The 22,596-nt window shown below is 36.2% G+C and overlaps 1 protein-coding gene across 23 annotated transcripts in view; it reads left to right on the forward strand.

Annotated features, from left to right (window-relative positions):
* The window catches only part of LMO7 (LIM domain 7), a 183,875-nt gene that overhangs the window by 129,819 nt on the left and 31,460 nt on the right, over nt 1-22,596 (forward strand). For 11 of the 23 annotated variants that reach the window (XM_038408614.2, XM_038408633.2, XM_043504618.1 and 8 more), the window contains 6 exons: nt 1,283-1,535; nt 9,604-9,721; nt 12,397-12,539; nt 14,015-14,465; nt 15,248-15,565; nt 19,990-20,104. In XM_038408614.2, the coding sequence (XP_038264542.1) occupies nt 1,283-1,535; nt 9,604-9,721; nt 12,397-12,539; nt 14,015-14,465; nt 15,248-15,565; nt 19,990-20,104 (1,398 nt within the window). Of the gene's footprint in view, nt 1-1,282; nt 1,536-2,565; nt 2,860-3,158; nt 3,294-3,691; nt 4,412-6,184; nt 6,215-9,603; nt 9,722-12,396; nt 12,540-14,014; nt 14,466-15,247; nt 15,566-19,989; nt 20,105-22,596 lie in introns of all 23 variants that reach the window. The other 12 variants (XM_043504605.1, XM_043504604.1, XM_043504608.1 and 9 more) reach the window with 2 other exon arrangements.

Below are 22,596 nucleotides of genomic sequence, written 5' to 3' on the forward strand. Positions count from 1 at the left end.
ACAGCAGATGAAAAGTCTAATTATGCATTTTACAAATGATGTAACACATGCATAATATAATACTTATCTAAGGGCATTCTAGTTCATTTACAGCTAGAGATGTAATTTTCCAGCTCAGATAGACGTATATGCGCTAGCTTTGATTGAGCTAGCATACCAAAAATAGCAGTGTAGTTGAGCCACTACCCTTGCCACAGTAGCTACACTGCTGTTTTTCACAGCTTGGCCAAAGGTAGCACATATACATCTTCCCCAGAAGGAAATTACATCTCCAGCTCCAGTGTAGATGTACTCTAAATGTGGGACTTAAATCACTAGCAGCCAGGAAGATGGAAAATGAAGCTGAGCTTTACACTTAACACATCCTGTTCTCCTTTGCTTGTATATTTCAACACTTTATGTAATAATATTTAAAGATCTTTAGACAGACCTCTTAATTACAAGTCTTTTCTACCTTTTTCTTTTTGTAGGCATGTCAGACTTCTAATTGTTTTTTTCACATTCCCTCATAAACCAGCATCTAAGTGAAATTCTTAAAGGTTTTCATCCCAGATTTTGAAAATAGATGTAATTTTAATTTGGCTTTTTAGTTTTTATGAAGAAAATTGCCAAGAGGCAAGATTGTTAAATCAGATTCCTTCCGTTATTTTTGAATATGGCATATCTCCTGTAATTGAATGCTTTTAAATTTCAATAGGAAAGTAAAATTGACTTTCTAGTCCAAGTTTTCATATCTGCTTAAACAGTATAATTTACGAAACCAAATGTATAAATTCTATGAGCTACTTGGTCAAGGTTTCATAGATTTTTTTTTTTTTTTCCTTTTTCCTGGCCTCAGCTAACCTCTTTGGAGTTGTATGTGTTAATCTAATGACATCTCATAAATCACAAGAATTATTAAATTTCTCTGTAGTACATGAAATGTGCTAACAGTCTTTTTGACTGATTTTGAATGGCAAATGCACAACTTTAAAATAAAGTTTTAGTTCTGGAGAATAGTACTTTGCTTTCAGCCTCAAATGGGGACAGTAAAACATTCATTTACGTTCTAACACTAGTATGTAAACCAATTTCAACCTAATGCATCCTATCAAAGCTTCAAGATGTGCTTCTAAAAATACCTCTGCTGTTATCTTATTAGTAGCGTGTTTGCGTGTTTTCAGGTGAAACTTCTGAAAATACATAGCTCAATCAACTTTATTTTTGTTTTATTTTAGGTTTTAGTCAGATTTAAATCTAGAGGATAAACTGTGCTTTTGGCTTTTTTTTTTTTTTTTTTAAGGTTGCGAAAGTGACACGGACTCTGAACTGCCTTACAAAATGCATGATTCTGGCAAAGATGACATGTCATATCGCAGGACTGCTGTGATTGAACCAAAACCTACTACAGAGTTCAATCGTTTCTTACCCAGCAAAACCAAACAGGCATCATATATGCCAGCACCGCTCAGGAAAAAAAGGACAGAGAAGAATGAGGACAACAGAAGAAGCTGGGCAAGTCCTGTCTTCACTGAGCCAGATGGAACATTTTCAAGGTACTAGGGTATTATCTAAATAGAGCAAACGTTTGATTTATGGCAAAAGGAACAGACTTACTCATTAAAGCAAGAGAAGCTGCCTTTACTGTAATTAAAAATAAAGTATTTGAGATTTACAAAATAAAAAACATAGTGTCTGTGCATAGCTTGTTGATGAATAACATTGTGACATGGATAAAATTTTAACAGTGGAAATTTATATGATCTTAAAATGCAGAATTAAAGTGACCAGAACATATGTTTAACTTTTTTGTTAAAGCTTATCCACATTTTGTTACTAATCTCTGCTGTCCAATTTTCCAATTTGTAAATGTACACACTTGAGATTATTGGGCATTTTTGGGGCTTCATCATGACCTAGGTGATTTCACTGTCTTCACTTTGTTCCTGTTTTGGTCAATCTCAGTGGACGAGGAAAGAATCCTTTAGCTTCCTGTCAGAATAGCAGAGCAGAATGTGGGTTTACAAATCCAGCTTCCCTGCAGATCTATGAGTATGACAGTGGCTCTGATTCAGAAGATGAAAGAAGACTGCCTGACGTGATTATGGATGATTTAGCAAAACGTAGATTCTTAATAAAAAAGAGCCCTGCGAGTTCTGCTGCACCTGGACATCTTTACATCTTGCACAAGGACTCTCCTAAATCTTGTTTGCAACAAAATTATCCAGCTGGTCCATTAGCTGCTGTGCTTGAACCGATGAGGTCAGAAATACTAATCCTAGATCCAAATTATTGTACTACCAAAATTGCAATCCATAAATAACTGCATAAAAAACATTTCTAATCAGCATTTGTTTAACACTGCTGATAAATTACTACATTCTTTGTAGTCAAATTCCTTTCTTTTTATCAGATGAAATAAGATGCTGTTATAACCACTTAACTTTGTTCTAGTGCTGCAGTAATGGAATTAAAAACTAATTTGCTTCATTCACAATTTTGAACCTTTGAGCCAAAAAGCATGTCTCTTGCATATGTTGTGAAGTTGCTTCTAAAGTATCTTAACTGATTGGCTATTTTGAACAGTAACCAGAGGAGGCAGAGGCATTTGGACCCTAAAGAGGAAAGCAAGCCAAAAGTTAACATTTCTTCAAAATTCTCCGGCTATTCTGATGATGAGGAAGAAAAGGCAGTAGGCATCCCAAACATTGAAAAAGATGATCTCTATGTTCGCAAACTAAACTCTGCCGTTTCAAACCCAATGGTTTCTTTTGATAAGTTTCTACCTAAATTTTGGACTCCAGAAAAAGAATTGCATTGGAAAAAAATCAAAAAAGGATCTTCTTCCAAACCATGGTATAAGGAGCTTCAGGGATTCAGGTTTGTGTGTGCATGCTCCTCTTACATCTCATGTATGCACAATGTTTGAGTGCACCGTAGCTTTAAATGCATCAAACCTTTTTTTTTTTGCCTGTTTATCAACTCCACTGGCTGTTTCTTTAAACTTAACAGCTGGCGTTTTTGTGTCTTATTTGTTGTTCAAACAGAGGTTTTTTCAGGGAAATAAACTGATATATTATCTACAATAGACAATGGCACCTCTATCTTTTTGTGCTTTGGTCCATAATTACTCTAAATATTAACTTCCGCTCTTTTCCATTCCTCATGCTACTCAACAGTAGAAGGAAGTCTGATTCTGAGGATGAAGATTCAGTCTATAAACAAAGCAATGCCAAACTGACTGCTGATTATGTGGGGGAATCATTGTCCCAAATTGCAGAAGGGGGAATCACATACGCCTCAGATCAACCCAGGTTGATATAATTGCATGAACTGTACACTCTTGCTGCATCAAGGGAAACTACTCGTAATGCAACAGTTGAGTGAATTAAAAGTGCAACCCGTGATGTTGCTGTTCTCTGTACATAGTCACAAGTTGCTAGTTTACCGAAAGGCATAACAAACTGTAAAAGATCTTTGGCTTTGTGTATTGAGCATGTGATCTTGCTGTTTCTACCAAGGTTAATATGCTGTACTATCATTTTAGAGGGGTGGATGTGCTGCATTATAGCAAATACTGAATTGTATGTGTGCTTCTCAGAATATTCCAGTTCTAAAACAAATGCTCCTCTGAATACTTTTTGTCTGCAGTCTGAGTCTTCTGGCAATTAATGATATTCTACCTTCCTCTCTTTTGTTTTATATGCTTCAGTCAGTTTTCATTACTTCAGACCCTCCAAAAATACTCTGATGACTACTTGTCTTCTGAAAAGAAGACCAAAATTGATCCTACTTCTGGCCCTAGGGTCATAACATGCAGAAAGAATATTTTTTTTACACCAGGATGCAACCAGAGGAAAACTCTGAATGGAGACCCGTATCCAGACTTGGAAAATGACGATTTGTTTGTTCGGAAGACTGGGACTTTCCACATGAATCCAATTGCTCTCCAAGCTTTTGAATACTTGAGAAAATCCTCTGAGCAAGAACCTCTTTTAGAGGGTGAAATAATTCTGCAACCCAGAGAGGACCAACCTGTTATTCCAGACTTAGAAAAAGATGACATGATTGTTCGTAAAGTACAAACACATAAAAAGGGGGTGCCTTTATCAGGTGCTCCAGACAAATACCATCCTGCACTCTTTCCGGATCCTTGGAGTCTTCCACCGGAAATCCAATCCAAATTTCTTTGTTTACTTGACAAGACCATCCCAACAGAAGATGAAAAAAATGGTGGTAGAGTCTTATTACCCTCTTTGCGGCAGAAGAAGGATGATATGTTGACGCGCAAGATTGAGTCCTGGAAAGTAGGAAGTATTCTGCAGCCAGTCAGTTTTACTCCAGGTCCATGCAGCGAAGAAGACTGGAAAAAATGGGAGGCTATCAGAGAGGCCAGCAAAGTTAGACACAAGAAACGCCAGATGGTTGAGAGGTCAGGTTGTGTCCCTGTGTGGAGAGTGCTTGTGTCTTGAGTATTTGAAATGTTCCCATTAAGAAAAGCACCATCTTGTACTGAATGGAACTGTGCATGCAGTGTGAAACTGCAATGTATTTATTTTGTGTAGTGGTGGAAAAACTTATGACAGGGCAATACCGTATTTTCAACATGGTTTAGATTATTCGATTGCTACTAGTAATGTATATTGTATAATTTGAGACTGAAAGAAACATGCATCTTGCTCTGATTGAGCAGGAATATGAGCACTTAAGAGACCATGGAAGGCAATAAGTCATTTCTCTACAGTAGTGTACAAATATTCCTAAATGATCTGTATACGTTATTGCAGGGTCTAAGGAAATAGAAGCTCTGTTAATACTGCTTATGAGCTAGGATTTAAAAAATTTCCCAAGGCTCATTTGCCCATAGCTCAAAGGGTACTATACTAGATGGAAAAATGCCTGTGCCCTAACCCTAAAAATGCCGGTGCCAGGACCCTAAAAAGCGCACTTCCAAAAGGGGGGTATATGTGTATGTATATATTTAACTTCCTTTAGCCCATCTTCATTTCTCTAGTCAATTCTTCCCTTTTTTCAAATCAAATCTGTCACCATTTAATGCTCAACTCCTTCCCTGGCTCACTCAGAGCCTTGCTATCCTATCTGCCCTCTGTTTTAACTCCTGTCCAGCCCTTTTTCAAACTCTACTCACTCAGAAAGAGTGAGTTTTTCAAGTTCTCCTTATCGCTGAAAATACGGAATTGCAAGTTGCAATTTTTCTCATTCAGCATCCTTATTTCATAACTGATACAATTTTATGTTCCAGCTAATATTGTGTGTATGTCATTTATTTTGAAGCTTAACACAGCTAGACAAAGCTTGCATTTGGTTAAAATATTTCTAAAACACCTGAATATAATTGACTTCTAAGGCTATTTCACTCAATAAAAATTATATTTATGCTCAATGTCTTCACTAAGTATTTTAAAATTTTAAAAAAATTAATTCAGTGCATCATATTGGATTCATCTGGTTCTGCATCTTAATGTGTTAAGCTGAATGCATTTTTGGCATTCTGTTCATTCCATTTGTTACATGTATTAAAATTAGGAATGGGAAAATTACTTTGAACAAAAATGTAACCTTTCTGAACCAAACTTTGTCTTAGGACTCGGTTCAAAATAGTCGTCATTTTTTGTCTACACTTCCTGGTGTTAGATAGCACTGGAAGAAGCAATGAGTAATAACTATTAGACTGGTTTCAGAGTAGCAGCCGTGTTAGTCGCAAAAAGAAAAGGAGTACTTGTGGCACCTTAGAGACTAACAAATTTATTAGAGCATAAGCTTTCGTGAGCTACAGCTCACTTCATCGGATGCATTTCGTGGACTGCATCCGATGAAGTGAGGTGTAGCTCACGAAAGCTTATGCTCTAATAAATTTGTTAGTCTCTAAGGTGCCACAAGTACTCCTTTTCTTTTAACTATTAGACTGTTCATGCATTATTTCCAAAACGGAAAATACTAGGAATTGTGATAGGGATCTTTTCGTATTGTGAGATTTTTAAGCTTGACTTCCAGAATACACAGTTTCTGGTAAATTTGACTTGCATCTGATCTTTGAGGTATTGATCCAAGCCTGTAACTCTTGATCTTTTGTTGTTCTCCCATCACTTTAGTCAAAGTGCTTCTGCATCAAACTTCTAAATGTTCTCTTACATATAGAGTAAGATCCTGAAATGAATTTATTTTTGGTTTTCTGATTTCTCAGACTGTTTCAAAAGCTTTCTGATGAGGATGGGTAAGTTTATGATAAAAATATGAAAATTTCACCATACCATTTTGTTTTGTGCATCTTATTAAACTTTTCCAGTAATTTTTATGCGTGCATAATAGCTAAAAACTCTTGCTCAAAGCACCTTGTGCATGCTGCTTTGTAGTTCTGGACTTGAGTAATTTCCATAAGTTATAGGAAACACAATAGCTATAGTTCTGATAGAAGTTCATTGTAGCATAAAGTACTGCATATATAGTAAATAAATTGCAATGGCTGCTGTTGTCAGGCTTTTAAAAATCAGCTGTGAAATTTCACTCTTGCTGAAACTTGTGTGTATCTTTTCCCCTATATTCAAATTGGATTTTTAGAGATTTAACAAATCTAGAATAAAGCTAGTAAATATTTCTTCTTGTTTAATGGAGGGTATGGGGAAGAATACTGAAGTTGATGTGAATTTAAATACTTAAGTTTATCCTGGTAAGAAAGTATAGGAAGACATCTCAACTGGCTAAAGAATGTGGAATAAATCACCTAGAATGAGGAGAGAGAATCAAGAAAAGAAAATCAAGAGCAGCTTAAATTAATGTGAAATTAATTTTGCACAGCATTTCCTATTATTTTGGATATCATGTTTCTGCACCTGAGGTCAATAGTCTTTGTCAAAGATTGCATCAAAAATGCAACTTAAAACGAGGGCATCTTAAAATAAAAATAGATAGGCAAGTGAGGGTAACTTTTCCTTTCAGGGTTATTTAATGGTATAGTTCCCACTAGAGAGGTTGGGCTTTCTGGATATTGTATAATTTATTGATTCTATTTATCCAATGCTAGGTGACTGAATACCAAGTGTAAACTTAATTCATGTTCTTCTACAGCAATACACATTAAAGCACCATTTTGTCATTTGAGTCTTGCTTTTTACTTGGCTTACAATATGTGTGTGTTGGGAAGAGGAGTGCTTTACTGATTTTTGCCTGAATGTACTTCGTAGATTTGCATATGCATGAATGTTTTTGTTTTTTGCATGCTTTACTAATTTTTTCTAGTTTTACCTTTTGAAATCTGTTCGCTTTTTGACCATGAGCTGTAGAAATGAAGCAAAATCGGGGGGGGGGGGGGGAGAAGATTGTATGCAATACTTTTATTTATAATTGGTTAATTATTGCCAAAATCAGCAAGGAGTGAAAACTGGTCTGAGAGGGAGCTCTGCTACATATTCAGAGGAGGGAGACTACGAGGGTATATCCATTAGATAGGTTTTTGATGTTAAGATGATTACATACAAATAACACACTTTTTATAAGTAGGTTTTAATCAAATATATAAATTTCAATTATTTACATTTTCTGTCCTGTTCAAGGAGAATATAGAATAAAGCAAGAGAGGAAAAAGCAGTTCATAATAATTAGTGTACATTCCCTCAACCAGTCTTGAACAATTTTGGTGCTTTGATACCGGTTTATTGTAATACAAAAACCATTTCTGTGACTGACGTAAAAGTGAATTATAAAAACAAGGACAGGACAGAAAACTAAGCAAACAAATAATGCCTGAGGTAGTAACCATGGTATTGTTGCTAGAATTGGCACGCTTCCCATTAAAAAAATAAATAAATAAATGGGCAATAACTGAGCGCTGTACCTTTTTATGCTCTAAAGAGCAAAGTCCAAAGTCTTGGATTGTCACTGAAATTAAGTTTTGCCTCTTCCTAATCCCTAGTTGCATGCATCACAAAACCACCACATAATTTTGTACAGCTCATGTCTGCTTCAGATAGGCCCAAGTTTGGAGGAGCAGATCAGGACTGAATTATTTTGGCAAAAAGTAGGTGAAACGTGTACAATACCTTTTCATGTTATAACTGGCTCAAGTGAGTACTGTTAATTCCTCCCTTTCAGGAACATTTAATATGTTCTATTGGCCTGGTGGTCTCGTGGCCACTCTCTGTCATTCAGGTCATCATACGGTTGGTTCCTTCTTCAGTCACTTTGCTCCCTGAGCTGGTTGGGTGGGAGCACACCTCAGGCAATCAACTGAAGTACTGTGATGGGAAGGGAGAGTCCCATGTCACTCCAAAGGTACATCCATGGCCAATCCAGAAGAGGCTTTAAAAAAAATTTCAGAAATGGCAGGGAGAAAATTATAATACTCTCTCCATGAGATGGCCAAACCCTGAAGTCAGGCTACAAGGAAACTTGATGAATTTGGGGCTTTAACAGAGGCCTTCTGAACCCAGGTAGTACTAAAGAGGATAGAGGATATGAAGACCTCACAGACTTATAGGGCTTTGTTCTGAATGTGAGAAGTAATTTTTTTTAAAAAAATGACTGTCCCTTTTAAATATGTAATATAGAACTGTGCTGTTGCATAGCATTTTAGAAAGATTCAGAAAAGAAACTGTCCATGCCCCAAAGAGATTACAATGTACACAAATATAGAGCGTGGGATAGACAATGAATGGGGGGAGTAAGAAAAGAAAGGGCTAGGACTAACACAAATTAATGTGAGTCTTATTCTATAGCAAGTGAATCGTAAGTTCTGGAATCATTAAATGAGGGAATAAAGTTAGGGCAGGAGCAGATGAGATCGTAACGCAGGAGTGGAAGTCAGACATGGAAAGCAGGGTGGAAGAAACCAGTGTTGAAGAATTAGGAAAGAGAGGAGAGATGGAGACAGTGAACGTACTGGGGAGAAGGGTTGCATGGTGAGAGCAGAGTGAGAATAAGGTTATTTTAGCTGTTGGATGTTAGATTCAAGAGAACAGTCACAGAGACTGAGGTGGAATTTGATAATAGTCCAGGCAAAGGAGAACCATAGCACAAACCAGCTTTTTCGGAAGTGACAATGGAGTGGTCTTTTAGAAATCAGTTTTGCGGGAGAGGTGGCAACATTTTGTGAGCACCTGGAGATGGAGGGAAGGGAAGAGAAGAGAGAATTGAAAATGACACCAAGCTTGTGAGCCTGAGGAACAGGCAGACTAATAGAATTATAAACCCAGAAGGAGAAAGTAGGGAGGAGAGTGGGATTAGGTGAGAAGTAATATTTAGTTCAAAGAGGCAGAGGAGATCCATCATGAGATTTTGAACACATGGGGAGAGTTTAAAAAAAAAATCTGAACAGAGGGAGAGAGTTCAAGAGCACACAGTTTGAATTATCAGCGCAAAGCTGCTAGGAGACCATAGGAGCAGAGTCTCACTTTTCCTATTCAGGTTTGACCAGTGATGCTGTCACTGATGTTTGTGTTGGCACCACTGCATACAGGATACTGAAAAATAGCTAGTATATATTTTTCCTGCTCTGTTTAAAAATGCACGATAGGACAGCTTAAGTTATATTAATATAAATCCCTTCCTCCCTCTTGGAAGTCTTACTGGCAAAGACTACATTAAGCAAAACAATATTTTTGGTCCTAGGAGCAAGTCTTTGAATGATGTCAGTGCAGATGAGGCCCAAATGCTGCGCCAGGTTCGTTATGAAGAGCTACAGAAAATAAAATCCAAGCTACAGGAACAAGATCAAAAGTGGCAAGATGTGAGTGTTCCTTTCTGCTCCCCCTAAATGCTCCACTAAGGGCCCAGTTCTGTAATCCAGTGTCACTTTTCACTCAAGGCAAAGGGCATTGGGTGTCAGCACATCACAGGATTGGGTCATAAATGACCAATTTAAACATTTGTAGATTATCTGGGTGTGTGGAATGTAAATCCTTAATGCTTCTGTGTTATCTTTCAGAGTAGCAGCCATGTTAGTCTGTATTCGCAAAAAGAAAAGGAGTACTTGTGGCACCTTGGAGACTAACACATTTATTCGAGCATAAGCTTTCGTGAGCTACAGCTCACTTCATCGGATGCATGAAGCTATAGCTCACGAAAGCTTATGCTCAAATAAATTAGCTGGTCTCTAAGGTGCCACAAGTACTCCTTTTCTTTCTGTTATCTGTTTGTTTGATCAACTCTGCAGAGGAAGATTTATCTGTATGATAGCTTTTAAAGAGCACAAAAATAAAAACCAGCTTCAGGCCCAATTTATGTGCAGGACAATGAAAGATAAGGCACTATAATTAGCACAGTGTCATTTTACCAGTTATTTGCATCTCTTTTTTTGGTTAATGTAATGGCAGGTGTAAATTTCTTAAAATACTAATGAACAGACAATGTATTGCAGTACAGTAATCTTATAAACTAGTTTCATAGGAAGGGGTACAAAAAAAGGCTGCATATCAGATTAGCAGAACAAAACCAAGTGTGTGTGTGTGTGTGTGTGTGTGTGTGTGTGTGTGTTGGCGGGGCATGCCATACTAGTGATATTGTGAAATCTAATGAGAGGCAGAATGTGTGGTTTTTAGGTGCAGTAATTTAGCACATAGTCACATGCAGTGACATTGTAAAGCTATTTGGATGGTTTTATGTTTGAATGTTTAGTCATTTGGAAAAATATCCCATGTGTTTCCTCTTCCAGTTTTTTTAGTTTTTCTCCCTTAAAAAAAAGTCCTTGTTTAAATTTACCATGAAAACTAATATCCCAGCTTTCAAGTCTATCCATCCATCAGGGCATATCAAAACCTTTAATTTTTTTCCTTCAAATGTTGAAATGTAATGATTATAGAAGTGAGGGGTTGGTGTTAATAAGCACTTAGCACTGAGCAAACTTTCAACATTGCTTAGTTAGTGCATCTTGGTTCTAAACATTCAGCACTTCTGCTTAAACTAGTTCTGGTATTCTATGGGGCAGACACAGCTGACTGCTAAACTGCATTGTGATTTTAGAACATAAACAAAACATAAATTAGGTTGATACTTCCCAGTTTCCATTTAGGATTTAAGGCGGGTATATACTCAAGTCTATACATGAAGCCATTCAGATGTTGCTTTACTTTTCTGTATTTTACACTCTCGCTCACTAAAAGTTAATATCCAGTTAAGCATTGCTGCAACATTTTAGATAAACATTGAAGAGAACATAACATAAGAATGGCCCTACTGGGTCAGACCAAAGGTCCATCTAGCCCAGTATCCTGTCTGCTGACAGTGGCCAGTGCCAGGTGCCCCAGAGGGAATGAATAGAACAGGAAATCATCAAGTGATCCATCCCCTGTTGCTCATTCCCAGCTTCTGGCAAACAGAGGCTAGGGACACCCTTCCTGCCCATCCTGGCTAATAGCCATTGATGGACCTATCCTCTATGAATTTATATAGTTCCTTTTTGAACCCTGTTATGTTCTTGGCCTTTGCAACATTCTCTGGCAAGGAGTTCCACAAGTTGACTGTGTGTTGTGTGAAGAAATACTTCCTTTTATTTGTTTTAAATCTGCTGCCTATTAATTTCATTTGGTGACTCCTAGTTCTTGTGTTATGAGAAGTAGTAAACAATACTTCCTTATCTACTTTCTCTACACCAGTCAGGATTTTATAGACCTCAATCATATCTCCCCTTAGCCATCTCTTTTCCAAGCTGAAAATTCCCAGTCTTATTAATCTCTCCTCATACGGAAGCCATTCCTTAGCCCTAATTTTTGTTGCCCTTTTCTGAATCGTTTCCAATTCCAATAAATTTTTTTGAGATGGAGCGACCACATTTGCTCACAGTATTCAAGATGTGGGCGTACCATGGATTTATATAGAGGCAATATGATATTTTCTGTCTTATAGTCTATCCCCTTCTTAATTATTCCCAGCATTCTGTTTGCTTTTTTGACTGCCACTGCACATTGAGTGGATGTTTTCAGAGAACTATCGACAATGACTCAAAGATCTTTCTTGAGTGGTAACAGCTAATTTAGACCCCATCATTTTATATGTATAGTTGGGATTATGTTTTCCAATGTGCATTACTTTGCATTTGTCAACATTAAATTTCATCTGCCAGAGGTGACTGGAAAGAAGTTAAAAGGAAAACTGCACTTTTTCTTTATGGTGTAAAATTGCAATCGTTACCCTTACTTAATGATAGGCGGCAGGCCACCTTATCTGAAAAATATAAACAGAGTCTGTCTGAGAAACGTTTAGGTCAGAAACATTTGGGTCAGATTTTACAGGAAGACACATGAGACTCTCGACTTGGTGCAGACAAATAAGCTTTATAAAGCAAAATTAGGACACGCTGGTATCCAGTTGGACTGAGCAGTCTAAGCAATGTAATGGGGTAGTCTCAGTAGTTGTTAAAGATCTCTAGAAAATCAGATCTCCATATATTAATGTGATTTGTTTTAGGATCTAGCGAAATGGAAAAATCGTCGAAAAAGTTTCACTTCAGATTTGCAGAAGAAAAAGGAGGAGAGAGAAGAAATCGAAAGGAGAGCCTCTGAGAATTCTGAAAGAAATAGCAAGTCACTGAAAGAAATGCAGCAGGACAGGTAATGCACCTAATGGAGATGATGTATGCACTACTTACATTTGAGCATGTGTTAACGAATCTTAGAGCAGCTTTAACTAGCATTTTAATTGTGCTCATATGAGAAATAGAACTAACTCAGTACACCTTTTTTTGAAGAATATATTTTGATAAAGCTACTCTTTACTGACCTTTGGGTCCATTTATATAATGCAGAAATCTAAACAACTGAAAGGCAGATACTAGTAAACTCTTTAAAGTGGAAGTTAAAGCAAGATAGTAAAGTAAAATGTAACTTGCAGAGTGAAACAAAGTAGGAATAAATGTCGCTTTGAAATCAAACTTCATTCACTTTAACAGTATATTTTTAAACAGGTCTAACAACAATTATCTAGAATGAATAATCTTTGTCTGATTTACTATGACTGTGTATTTTTCTTTGCATTAATATTGCAACTGAAATTCTTTTTTAGCCATTTGAGTAAACACAGCCAGGGCTTTTGTTTATATTGCAAAACAGCAGGATTAAGATTTCACTTGAATTTTCCCCTATGCTGTTGCTATATGAATCCTTCTGGTGTTTACAGAATGAATAAACTGTAAATATTTTTAAGACTTCTCTCTAAATAAGTTGAAATTAAATGGAGTAACGACACACCATTTGCCCTATAGGTGGTGGCTTTATAAATGCACTGACATCCATTTTTAAATCAATGGAATATGTGTTTAGATGTGTATATATACATGCTGCATACACTTACAAACTAAATTTAAAAGATACTTTTAAAACATAAATATAATATTTTGAGTTTCAGTAACTTTTAATTTCCATTGTTTTTATTTCTAGGATAGAAATGACATCTTGTTCAGTAACATAACACAGACATTCATATTTAATATCAATATTACCAAAACTTTAGAAAACTGTTTTCTAAATAACAATTTTGTCTCATTTCACAGAATAAGGAAATGTGTGTGGCAAGGAACCAAGCTTCCACTTAAGTGCTAGCAAATGTCTAAAATGTGTTCTCTATAAATTGGTATACCATTCTAGTACATTAGCTAGATTAATAGAACTATAGAGTTTGGCTTACACTTTTCAAAATCCCCCAACCTATCAAATCTAACTAGGCATCCACCCCTTGCCTAACATCAAAAAATAAATAAAGTAAGATATAGATATAAAATAAAACGTAAAAATGAAAACCTAGTCTTCCAAGCATTTTTACGTGAACTAGTTGTATTCCTTTCTCAGGCAAAAGGTCATTATTGGCATAACAGTTTATAACTTGAAAATATCATTAGCCATTTTAAAATGTGAAAAAAAAGAAAATTTAAATTTTTGATTAGAGGTAGATTCATTTTCATTTAAACAGGAAGACTTTCGTAGTTTGTTCAGTCTTTGCTTTGAGTGTTTCATAGCTGAAAGACTTCTTAAAGTCCATGTATTCTCCAGGTCACTCCTTTGGTATGTTAATGAGTTCTCTGTCTCCTTAGGGAGAACAGAGATCAAGGATCCTACAGCGACAAGCAGCAAAAGAGTGAACGTAGTCGAATGTATTTATCAGATGATGTATTTAGTGAAGAAAAACATCCTTCCAGACCATCAGTCGCAAAAGATTATCTTGTTGAAGAAGATGCCTCTTACAGTTTTAAGAAGAATGAAAAATCGTATGCTGCACAAACTAACAAAGAGAATTCTCAAAAGCTAGAGAGCTATGCAACAGTTGAAACTCAAATTCCATCTAAAAGCCTTTTAGAAGAACAGAGCTCAGTCCCTTTGTCTACTCACCATTCAATGAATGAACAAATGGGATCAGCTCAGGTTTCAGCTTCTCTCCCCAGAAGTTACCAGAAAACAGATACTTCTAGGTTAACATCTGTGGTTACACCAAGACCTTTTGGTGTCCCCTCGAGAGGAATTTCATCACTTCCCAGATCATTTATGGTAAAACTCCTTCAATTTATTCATGATTGTGAATGTTACTATCTTGAATAATTAACCCAATAGCCATTTTAACTTTTTCATGCATTTAGTTTTAAATTTCCTGCCCCTGTTTAACAAAGGATGCATTAATAATGGAGCAGATAATTCTGTTAGTGCTTAAGCAATTGCTGATGTTTATGTACTTAAAATGATCATCTGTTTCCGATGATAGGCGTCTGATAAATATATTGATACAATATTTTTTGTAAAAGTTCGTGTTTTCTTGCCAGAAAATGTATTGACATATCAGTATATTTTTCTGAAACTTACTTTACTTTTAGCTGCTGTAAATTGTCATTCCATCAAGTCAATGGAACGAGAACAATTTTACACCAGCTGACCATCTGCCCCTTGTTAATGAAACCTAATATGGGCAATCAGCATATCTGCATAAATTGTATTATCTTTTCCATAATTCCCTAGCTGCCCTAATTTTGAAACTGATGTGCTAAAAGCTATTTTAATGCATTTCTTTTAAATCCAGACTTGAATTAATTATCCTGCTCACATGCATCTGACAAGGGGAAATAACCTATCTTGCTCTTTTAGTAATAGTGGATAATAGGGTAGTGTGTGTAGCAATTGGAAATTGCATTGAAAGAATGGATGGAGAAAAAGATAAGAAAACTTCTGTGGCTGAGCTCTCTAGACTGTTTAGCTTAATTTGTTGAGAACCAAACTTGAGGCTTTTATGCTTTAAAACAAAGCAGCATGTGCCTATATAAACAGCATTTTCATTCCAGGTGGACGATGTCCAGAAATATAATGGAGAAGTAGATGGAGCCAAGAGATCTCAAACTTTGCTCACCAGCTATTCATTTTCAACACTGGAAGCAGGACCACTTCTCTCTGCAGATGCAATGACAAATGGTGGTGAGGAAGAAAAGGAAAGCATTAAAAGAAAAGAGTCTCCTACCCTGAGAGCCTCTGCTACATCCCAATACCAGGATGCAGTGTCCCCTGATCTTAAATCAGAGTATTATACTCATCCTGACCCTGTTACAGTTGCAGCTTCTGTGGAAATAAGAAGCCTGCCAGAGCCAGAGGTTTCAGTGTCACAGGTGAGTTTGAAAAGTGTGTACTTACCCACAGTAACCTAGTAGTACTAGGACAGTGAGAACAAAGATGATTAAAACCATAGGCTAACTTGCTTCACCAATAAGAGAGGTATTCGGATAAACAGCTAACCTATTTCACTTAAGAAGCGCTTCTCTTTCCCATGGAGTATGAAAAAAGGAATACTTGGCCTGTGTAATTTGTTCTTTTAATTACTACAGTCTCTCTTTTCTCTGTTTTGAGTTTGACTTTGTTTCTTGTGAAAACTGAGCCAAAGTTTCAGCTTAGCATCAAGCAGGTTTCTATTTTTGTACTCTCAATTATTTGCAGCAGCAATTAAGGTCACTAGGACGTTGAAGAATCTGGTTTGTGGGTTTAATTAGGTTAGTTGCACTAGCGTTTATTTGCACCCTCCGACGTTGGGTGGCAAAATGAATGGCAGCTTCTGTAAATCTGACCTTTAAATGTGCTAAGCATCGCTCCAGGTTTCACTTGTTACTGCAATGATTTGAGGCATGGTTTTTGTTCTCTCCCCCCCCCAATAATTTTTATTTGGTTTACTCTAATGACTGTATTCACAAATTATTTTTAAAAATAAATCACTTCCTCAATAGTTGCCTGTTTAATGGAAAGTTTCCAACTTTGGTTCAGAAGTTAGGTCTTATGCTTTACTTTCAGAGCTCTGGGGCACGTAAAGTGCCATAATCTTTCCGTTACTGACTGCTGTTTCCTGCCCTCAGTCCCTTGCTTCAAATGTAACCTGAATACTAATAGTGTCAGCTGTCAGTAGCTTCTTGCAACAGTTGACAACCTCACTAACTCCCAAGACCATGCTGGGAGCCATATTCTCTACATTGTTTATGCTGCTGTAGATAGCAATTATGTCAGCTGTTGCAGGGAAAATACAGGACCCTGAATTCCAAATGGTTCAATCACTTCCTGCTCTATTTTTGTTTTAAAACAGATTTGCAAATATTACTTTGAACAATTTTTTAAAAAAACAATAACTTTGAAATGAAATCTTTTTCAGCTTACACCACAGGCTTCTAGCATTGCTGCCGGGCCTGCCATCCTACTTTATTTAGTCAAAGGTTCTGACAGCATGATTGTTGCATGTAGGGGGAGGATACGGTTTCAATGCATTGCGGTAAAAAGAATTATATTTGGTTAGATATGGGTCCTTTTTTGTGGCTCATGTGAGCTGAATAGAAACAAAATTTTCTGCATCAGATTTCATTTTATTCTCTGTATCAAAACTCGGACCAAGCCTAGCTGGGGCTTGGTTATCAGGTCCTGGCAAATGAGGAATTTTTTTTATTTTTATTTTTTTTAAAATAGCATGCATCAAACAAGCTATGGTTAAGGTGGGAACTCCTTTCCACATATTGAGATGTCCACTTGTGTGCTGGAAAGGCATTGCACAGCCAAGTGAGAGACTGAAACATTCATGCAGAGTTTGTAGAGCGCTGTAGGAATTGGGTGGACCTGTCCAAATGGTGCAGTTCAGTGCATGGAGCCGGATTGCCCTTCTGTTGACAGCTGGGCTTGAGGAGATGAAAAAAATAGACTTCTTGCAGGGTGAATTGATATAAATCTGAGCAATTTAAATCTCTGGTTTAAATAATCAAGTTTAACTGATTCTGCATTTGTATTTTTCAATTATTTTCCTGAAGGTTGAGTCTCATTAGTTTATTTGCATATCAGTATGTGCTGATATGCAAATGAATCTAGTCTATACACTAAATTAGATACTACTTTTTCTACTTAGAATACACTATCTATACACATTTATTTAAGCAATTATATAGCTTAACATACATTTATTCAGGTTCTTAATTGTTACTTTTTATTTTGATAGAAAATGATGAATGCTGCATTTCTTGTTTACTAGACTGATTTGCAAGGAAATTGGAATTCAATAAAAATAGCTTTATTTAACTAATTAAAGATCATTAAAGTGCTATCTTAAATATGCTGAATATGTAAACTTTTTTCCTTATCAAAACATATTTTGCATTAAAACGAATTGATTTATTGAACAAAGTAGTATCTATAGTTTAGTAAATTGAAGTGATTGTTTCTGATCACCATGTCCTTCAAAACTTTAGAACTAGTAGAACTCACTCTCTAGTATCTAGTTTTAATCCATGGATTAGAAGAGGAAAACAAGTTTTCCTATGTTTCCATTTGTTGTTGAACTAAACTAGTTGAATAAACTGAAATGAAGAAAATAATCTCTCTGCACCTGCAGAAGAGAATACTGCTGTCAAATGCTAGTTTAGTACTTCAACAAACTCTCTGGTTCCAGTGTTTAGCTAGTGACTTCTCCTAGTTCAGCAGTTTGATTTTCTTTAAAACTTTAAATGATTTTTTAATAAATTATACTAAGTTTAGGTTTTAGCATATGTTATAATTTCAAATTTAACTTTAAGTAGGTTTATTTCTAAAAAGAAAAATATTTAATTTTAAATAAAAATATCATTGATTTTTATCCACCCTACATTTATGGAACATTTAAGAGCCAAACACGTTCTTAATATATGCTACTGTATTGAACTTACTCAATATACTATATTAACTTTAGTATAATGCTCTCTTTATATTTAATGAGATCAGTTGTATAGCAAGAAAAGTAAAAGCCTATTTAAATAATATAAGGACATTTACTGGTTTATAAGCTAATAGCTGTATCTTGGACTAATAACTAATTCAGAAATATCTGTTCTGGACTTGTATACTGTGAATCTCTGTGACTTTATTGGCCAAGATGATTATCTGGTAAACAGGTAGAAATGTCATATTGATGTATTGTAGTATGTTCCTCTTCTGCAGCCTGGGCTCTGACTACTGTAAACCCCTCTGCACAACTGGCTATTGCTGTCAGACTTGCCCAGCCATATGGCTGCCTCTGCTTGCAACACCCTTTTCATTGTGTCATCCCACCCAGTCTTATTACTCGCTATATTTTCCCTGCTTCTCCTTGCTCATTATAATTTAGCTCTTCCCCCATTACTAATGAGAATAATTCCTCACTGAATTGTTTTGATATTAATGTATGTGGGGTTAGACAGTGACATGATGAGGGTAGAGGCCAGAAATTAGGATGACAAAATTTGTAAGTATATGGATGGAGATTTGAGGACAGTTGCTACTCAGAACAGTGTAGCATGTCCAGGAATTATGCAGATCTTTGTATTCTTCTTTGAGTGCTTGCTAATGTCCATTCAACTTAGGAGTGTGTGCTCGCCACATGCACTGGTGCTGGAAGTTTTTCTCTCAGCAGTATCTGTGATATATAGGGTGTTGCCAGTTCTCCCCACCCTCAGTTCCTTCTTGCGACCAGTGATGGTGCTGGAACTGTTGCTGCTTGCTGCTCATTCGTACGAACTGGTTATCACCTGTATTATACTGTATGTAATACAGTAATAGTGGCCTACTCTGCCACAGTAACGGGTTTAGTATTAACATACTCCTTTTGTGGAAATGTCCATTTTAACAACATTTTCAACCAAAAAAAATCTAAATGAAGTGTTAATGATTTTCTCATTTCGATAATGTTGAAACATATTTCCCTTTGACTTTTTTATAATGACAATTAATTTTGTTTCAGTGTTTATATTATATTATAGTGTTTCAATATTATCAAAATGAAATAATATTTTTCATAGTTCTGAGTTGAATTTTTGTTCATGGTAAATTTCAAAATGTTAGAATTTCCCAGGGAATGGAAATTTTTGTTTCTGAGCAGCTCTAGTAATTTGCTTACAATTTAAGACCCCTGTGCTTATGCAGAACCCATTCATTAGAACTCCACACAGAGGCAGTTGTCCACATTAATAGATTCTGTTACAGGATTAGGGCCTAAAGGAGCATGGCTTACCCCTGCCTTAGTATGCATAATGTACAGATTAAATGAGTCATTTTATCCAGCTTTTTCAAATTCCAGTTAGCTTATGAGCTTCAGTCTCATGAGGCAGTTAATTCCACAGGTTAACTATATTATGTATGATGACCCATTTAGGGTTTCCATTTCTTCAAATCTTTCATAATTAATTTAATAAATCGGTCTCCTGAGATACAATTTGTGTAAACTAGCAGTCCATTTCACTTTTCATGGTGTCACACTGTCATCTAATTCCTATAAACTCTTATTAAAGCATTTTGCACTAAGCAGCATGCTATGACGAATTTAATATATACACACAGTTAAATGTGTGTACGCTAAACGTCTTCTATGTAACCTTTAAAACATAAATTATCTAAGTAAAAAAACCTAGTTAGCATGTTCTACAAAGAAAACTGCTTTATAGTCAGTTAATAGATAATTAAAGCATATGTTGTGAGTAGCCTCACTTACTTAGTGGATAAACTTTCCTTCATGTAGATGCCTGTGACACCCGATAGTGCAGTGTCATGTTTTATTTTTCAGGACCAGTACAGTGAAATGAGAATCAGTATAAACCAGAGATCTGGTAATAGTCGCAACTTTGGGTTCACCACAAATTGGAAACCTTCTGGGGTTTTTGTACAGACAATTGAAGAAGGTAAACTAATATTTAATCCTTTTATGAACTTTTCTCTTACTGTTAATGGATTGAGACTGCTAGACAAAGGCATTTTATTTTAATGATGAATAAAAATCTTTCAAAGAATTTAGATGGAAAGAAAGTGAAAAGAAAACAGTATTTGACGTTAAAGGCTAAATACACTGATTCCTTTGTATCTACATCCATTAAAATTGGTTTAATTTAGAAATATTTGAAAGTGTATTCTGAAGTAAAGAAGTCTTAAATCCATAGCAACGGTGTAAATTCTGGTTTATTTACCAGACATTATTCTAAGGCTTCAGAATGTCTGCTAAATACAGTTACTTACTTTGGGATGTCACAGGAGCATGCATATAAAATATAGACTGCTCCTCTCTTGGAGTATATTTTAAAAGGTTTCACTTCCTACAGCCTATAAACAGGTGCATAGGAAAGGTATTTGTGAGCAGTTTTTTTAATTTCAGATTTCCTTTCCTTCACTATGTTAAAGATTGTAAAATATTACATTCCATGAGTAATTGTAGCTTCTAAATTATCTGCATTAAATATTTTTTTATTGAAGTAACAAAAAGGAATTAGTCTGAGTTTCATTTGGTATTGGAATAAATACTCCTAAATTATAGTGCCATTTTCTTCAGATATTTACTAATATCCAGGATTAATCTTTTTTTCCTGTAGAAATTAATCTTTCTTTAATCAATATCTCTTAAGTTTCTTGTAGTTTGTTTTAAAGAACAAATTAAAATGATTTGTATTACATTGTTTATTTTAAAAATTTCTACTATCAATTGTTCATCCAACCCTCTTGTCCCCCAAAACTATAAACTGTCAAGTCTTATGGAGTACACGGATATTTTTTCAGTAACGTTCACCCCATATTCGATAACGTCCTTGGTAACAACAAAAATATTACCTTGCAATGAGACAGGCTTAAAATGAGAGCAGAGAAGACACCACTGGAAGCTTCACATTGCGTTGGCATTTAATTGCATTTATTTTCACAGAGAGAAAAATTATTGTAACAATCACCTTACACATTGACTTTAAAATGAAAGCTAAGGCCAGGTTTTAAATCACTGTTAATCATGGCTTGCTCCTTCCAGATAAAACAGGCTAAAACAATTGATAAGTGCTTTATCCAAAAGGCAATTTAGATTTTTTTTCACTGCCACTAAGTCTGTTTTACATCAGTAACTTTGTGCAAAGGGCTGTCTTTATATGCTCTTTAGTGTAAATCAGAAATATTTCTATTTTACTATATGAAGCTAGCTGAGCATTAGTTTGCTACCATAATGCTCAAATAGAACTAAAGAAATACTTGTATCAAAAATAAGAGTAGAAAAATGGCAATATTTACACTTCTTAGAAAGGAAAATACCTTTTATCTGCAGGAAAAATATGAAAAAATACCTTAACTAAGTGCTTCAATCTTTATCTAAAAGCCTGTGCACTGGAATGAAAAAATGCTCAGTACACACAAGTGGTCATCTGATATGTCTACAGATGTAATCTGGAGCCCCCAGCAAGTGCCATTGCTTCAAATTTGGTTGGTTGGTCTGGTCCTGGATATGTTACCTTCTGGTGGTGGTATGGGAGGATTTGTGTGACCTTGAATTCTTCAACTTTTTTCCTGGAGGCTTATTTGAAATTCTCGCTTTTTCCCTACATGCAATTCCATGCCATCTTTTGCTACTCCAGTTGAGCAGCAGCACACCACTTACTTTGAAGACAGATTTTAGCTCAGTCAAGTCTTTTGATGTCTAGTTCCCTGCCTGGCAAAACAAAGTTGGAGACAAAATCCAGGATCTTTGAAGCTAACAGCTGTCCCCCATTGTCTTTCATAGAATCAAAGAATATCAGGGTTGGAAGGGACCTCAGGAGGTCATCTAGTCCCACCCCTGCTCAAAGTAGGACCAATCTCCAACTAAACCATCCCAGCCAGGGCTTCATTAAGCCTGAACTTAAAAATCTCTAAGTAAGGAGATTCCACCACCTCTATAGGTAACCCATTCCAGTGCTTCACCACCCTCCTAGTGAAAAAGTTTTTCCTAATATCCAACCTAAATCTCCCCCACTGTAACTCGAGACCATTACTCCTTGTTCTGTCATCTGCCACCACTGAGAACAGCTGAGCTCCATCATTTGATAGTTGTTTTCAACAGGTAGTTGAAAGCAGCTATCAAATCCCCCCTCATTCTTCTCTTCTGAAGACTAAATAATCCCAGTTCCCTCAGCCTCTTCTCATAAGTCATATGCTTCAGACCCCTAAACATTTTTGTAGCCCTCCGCTGGACTCTTCCCAATTTTTTCACATCCTTCTTGTAGTGTGGGGCCCAAAACTGGACACCATACTCCAGATGAAGCATCCCGAAAGCTGAAAAGGGGAATGATCACTTCCCTTGATCTGCTGGCAATGCTCCTGCTTATACAGCCTAAAATGCTGTTAGCCTTCTTGGCAACAAGGGCAAAATATTGACTCATATCCAGCT

Source organism: Dermochelys coriacea, chromosome 1, assembly GCF_009764565.3.
Source record: "Dermochelys coriacea isolate rDerCor1 chromosome 1, rDerCor1.pri.v4, whole genome shotgun sequence".
Lineage (NCBI taxonomy): Eukaryota > Metazoa > Chordata > Testudines > Dermochelyidae > Dermochelys > Dermochelys coriacea.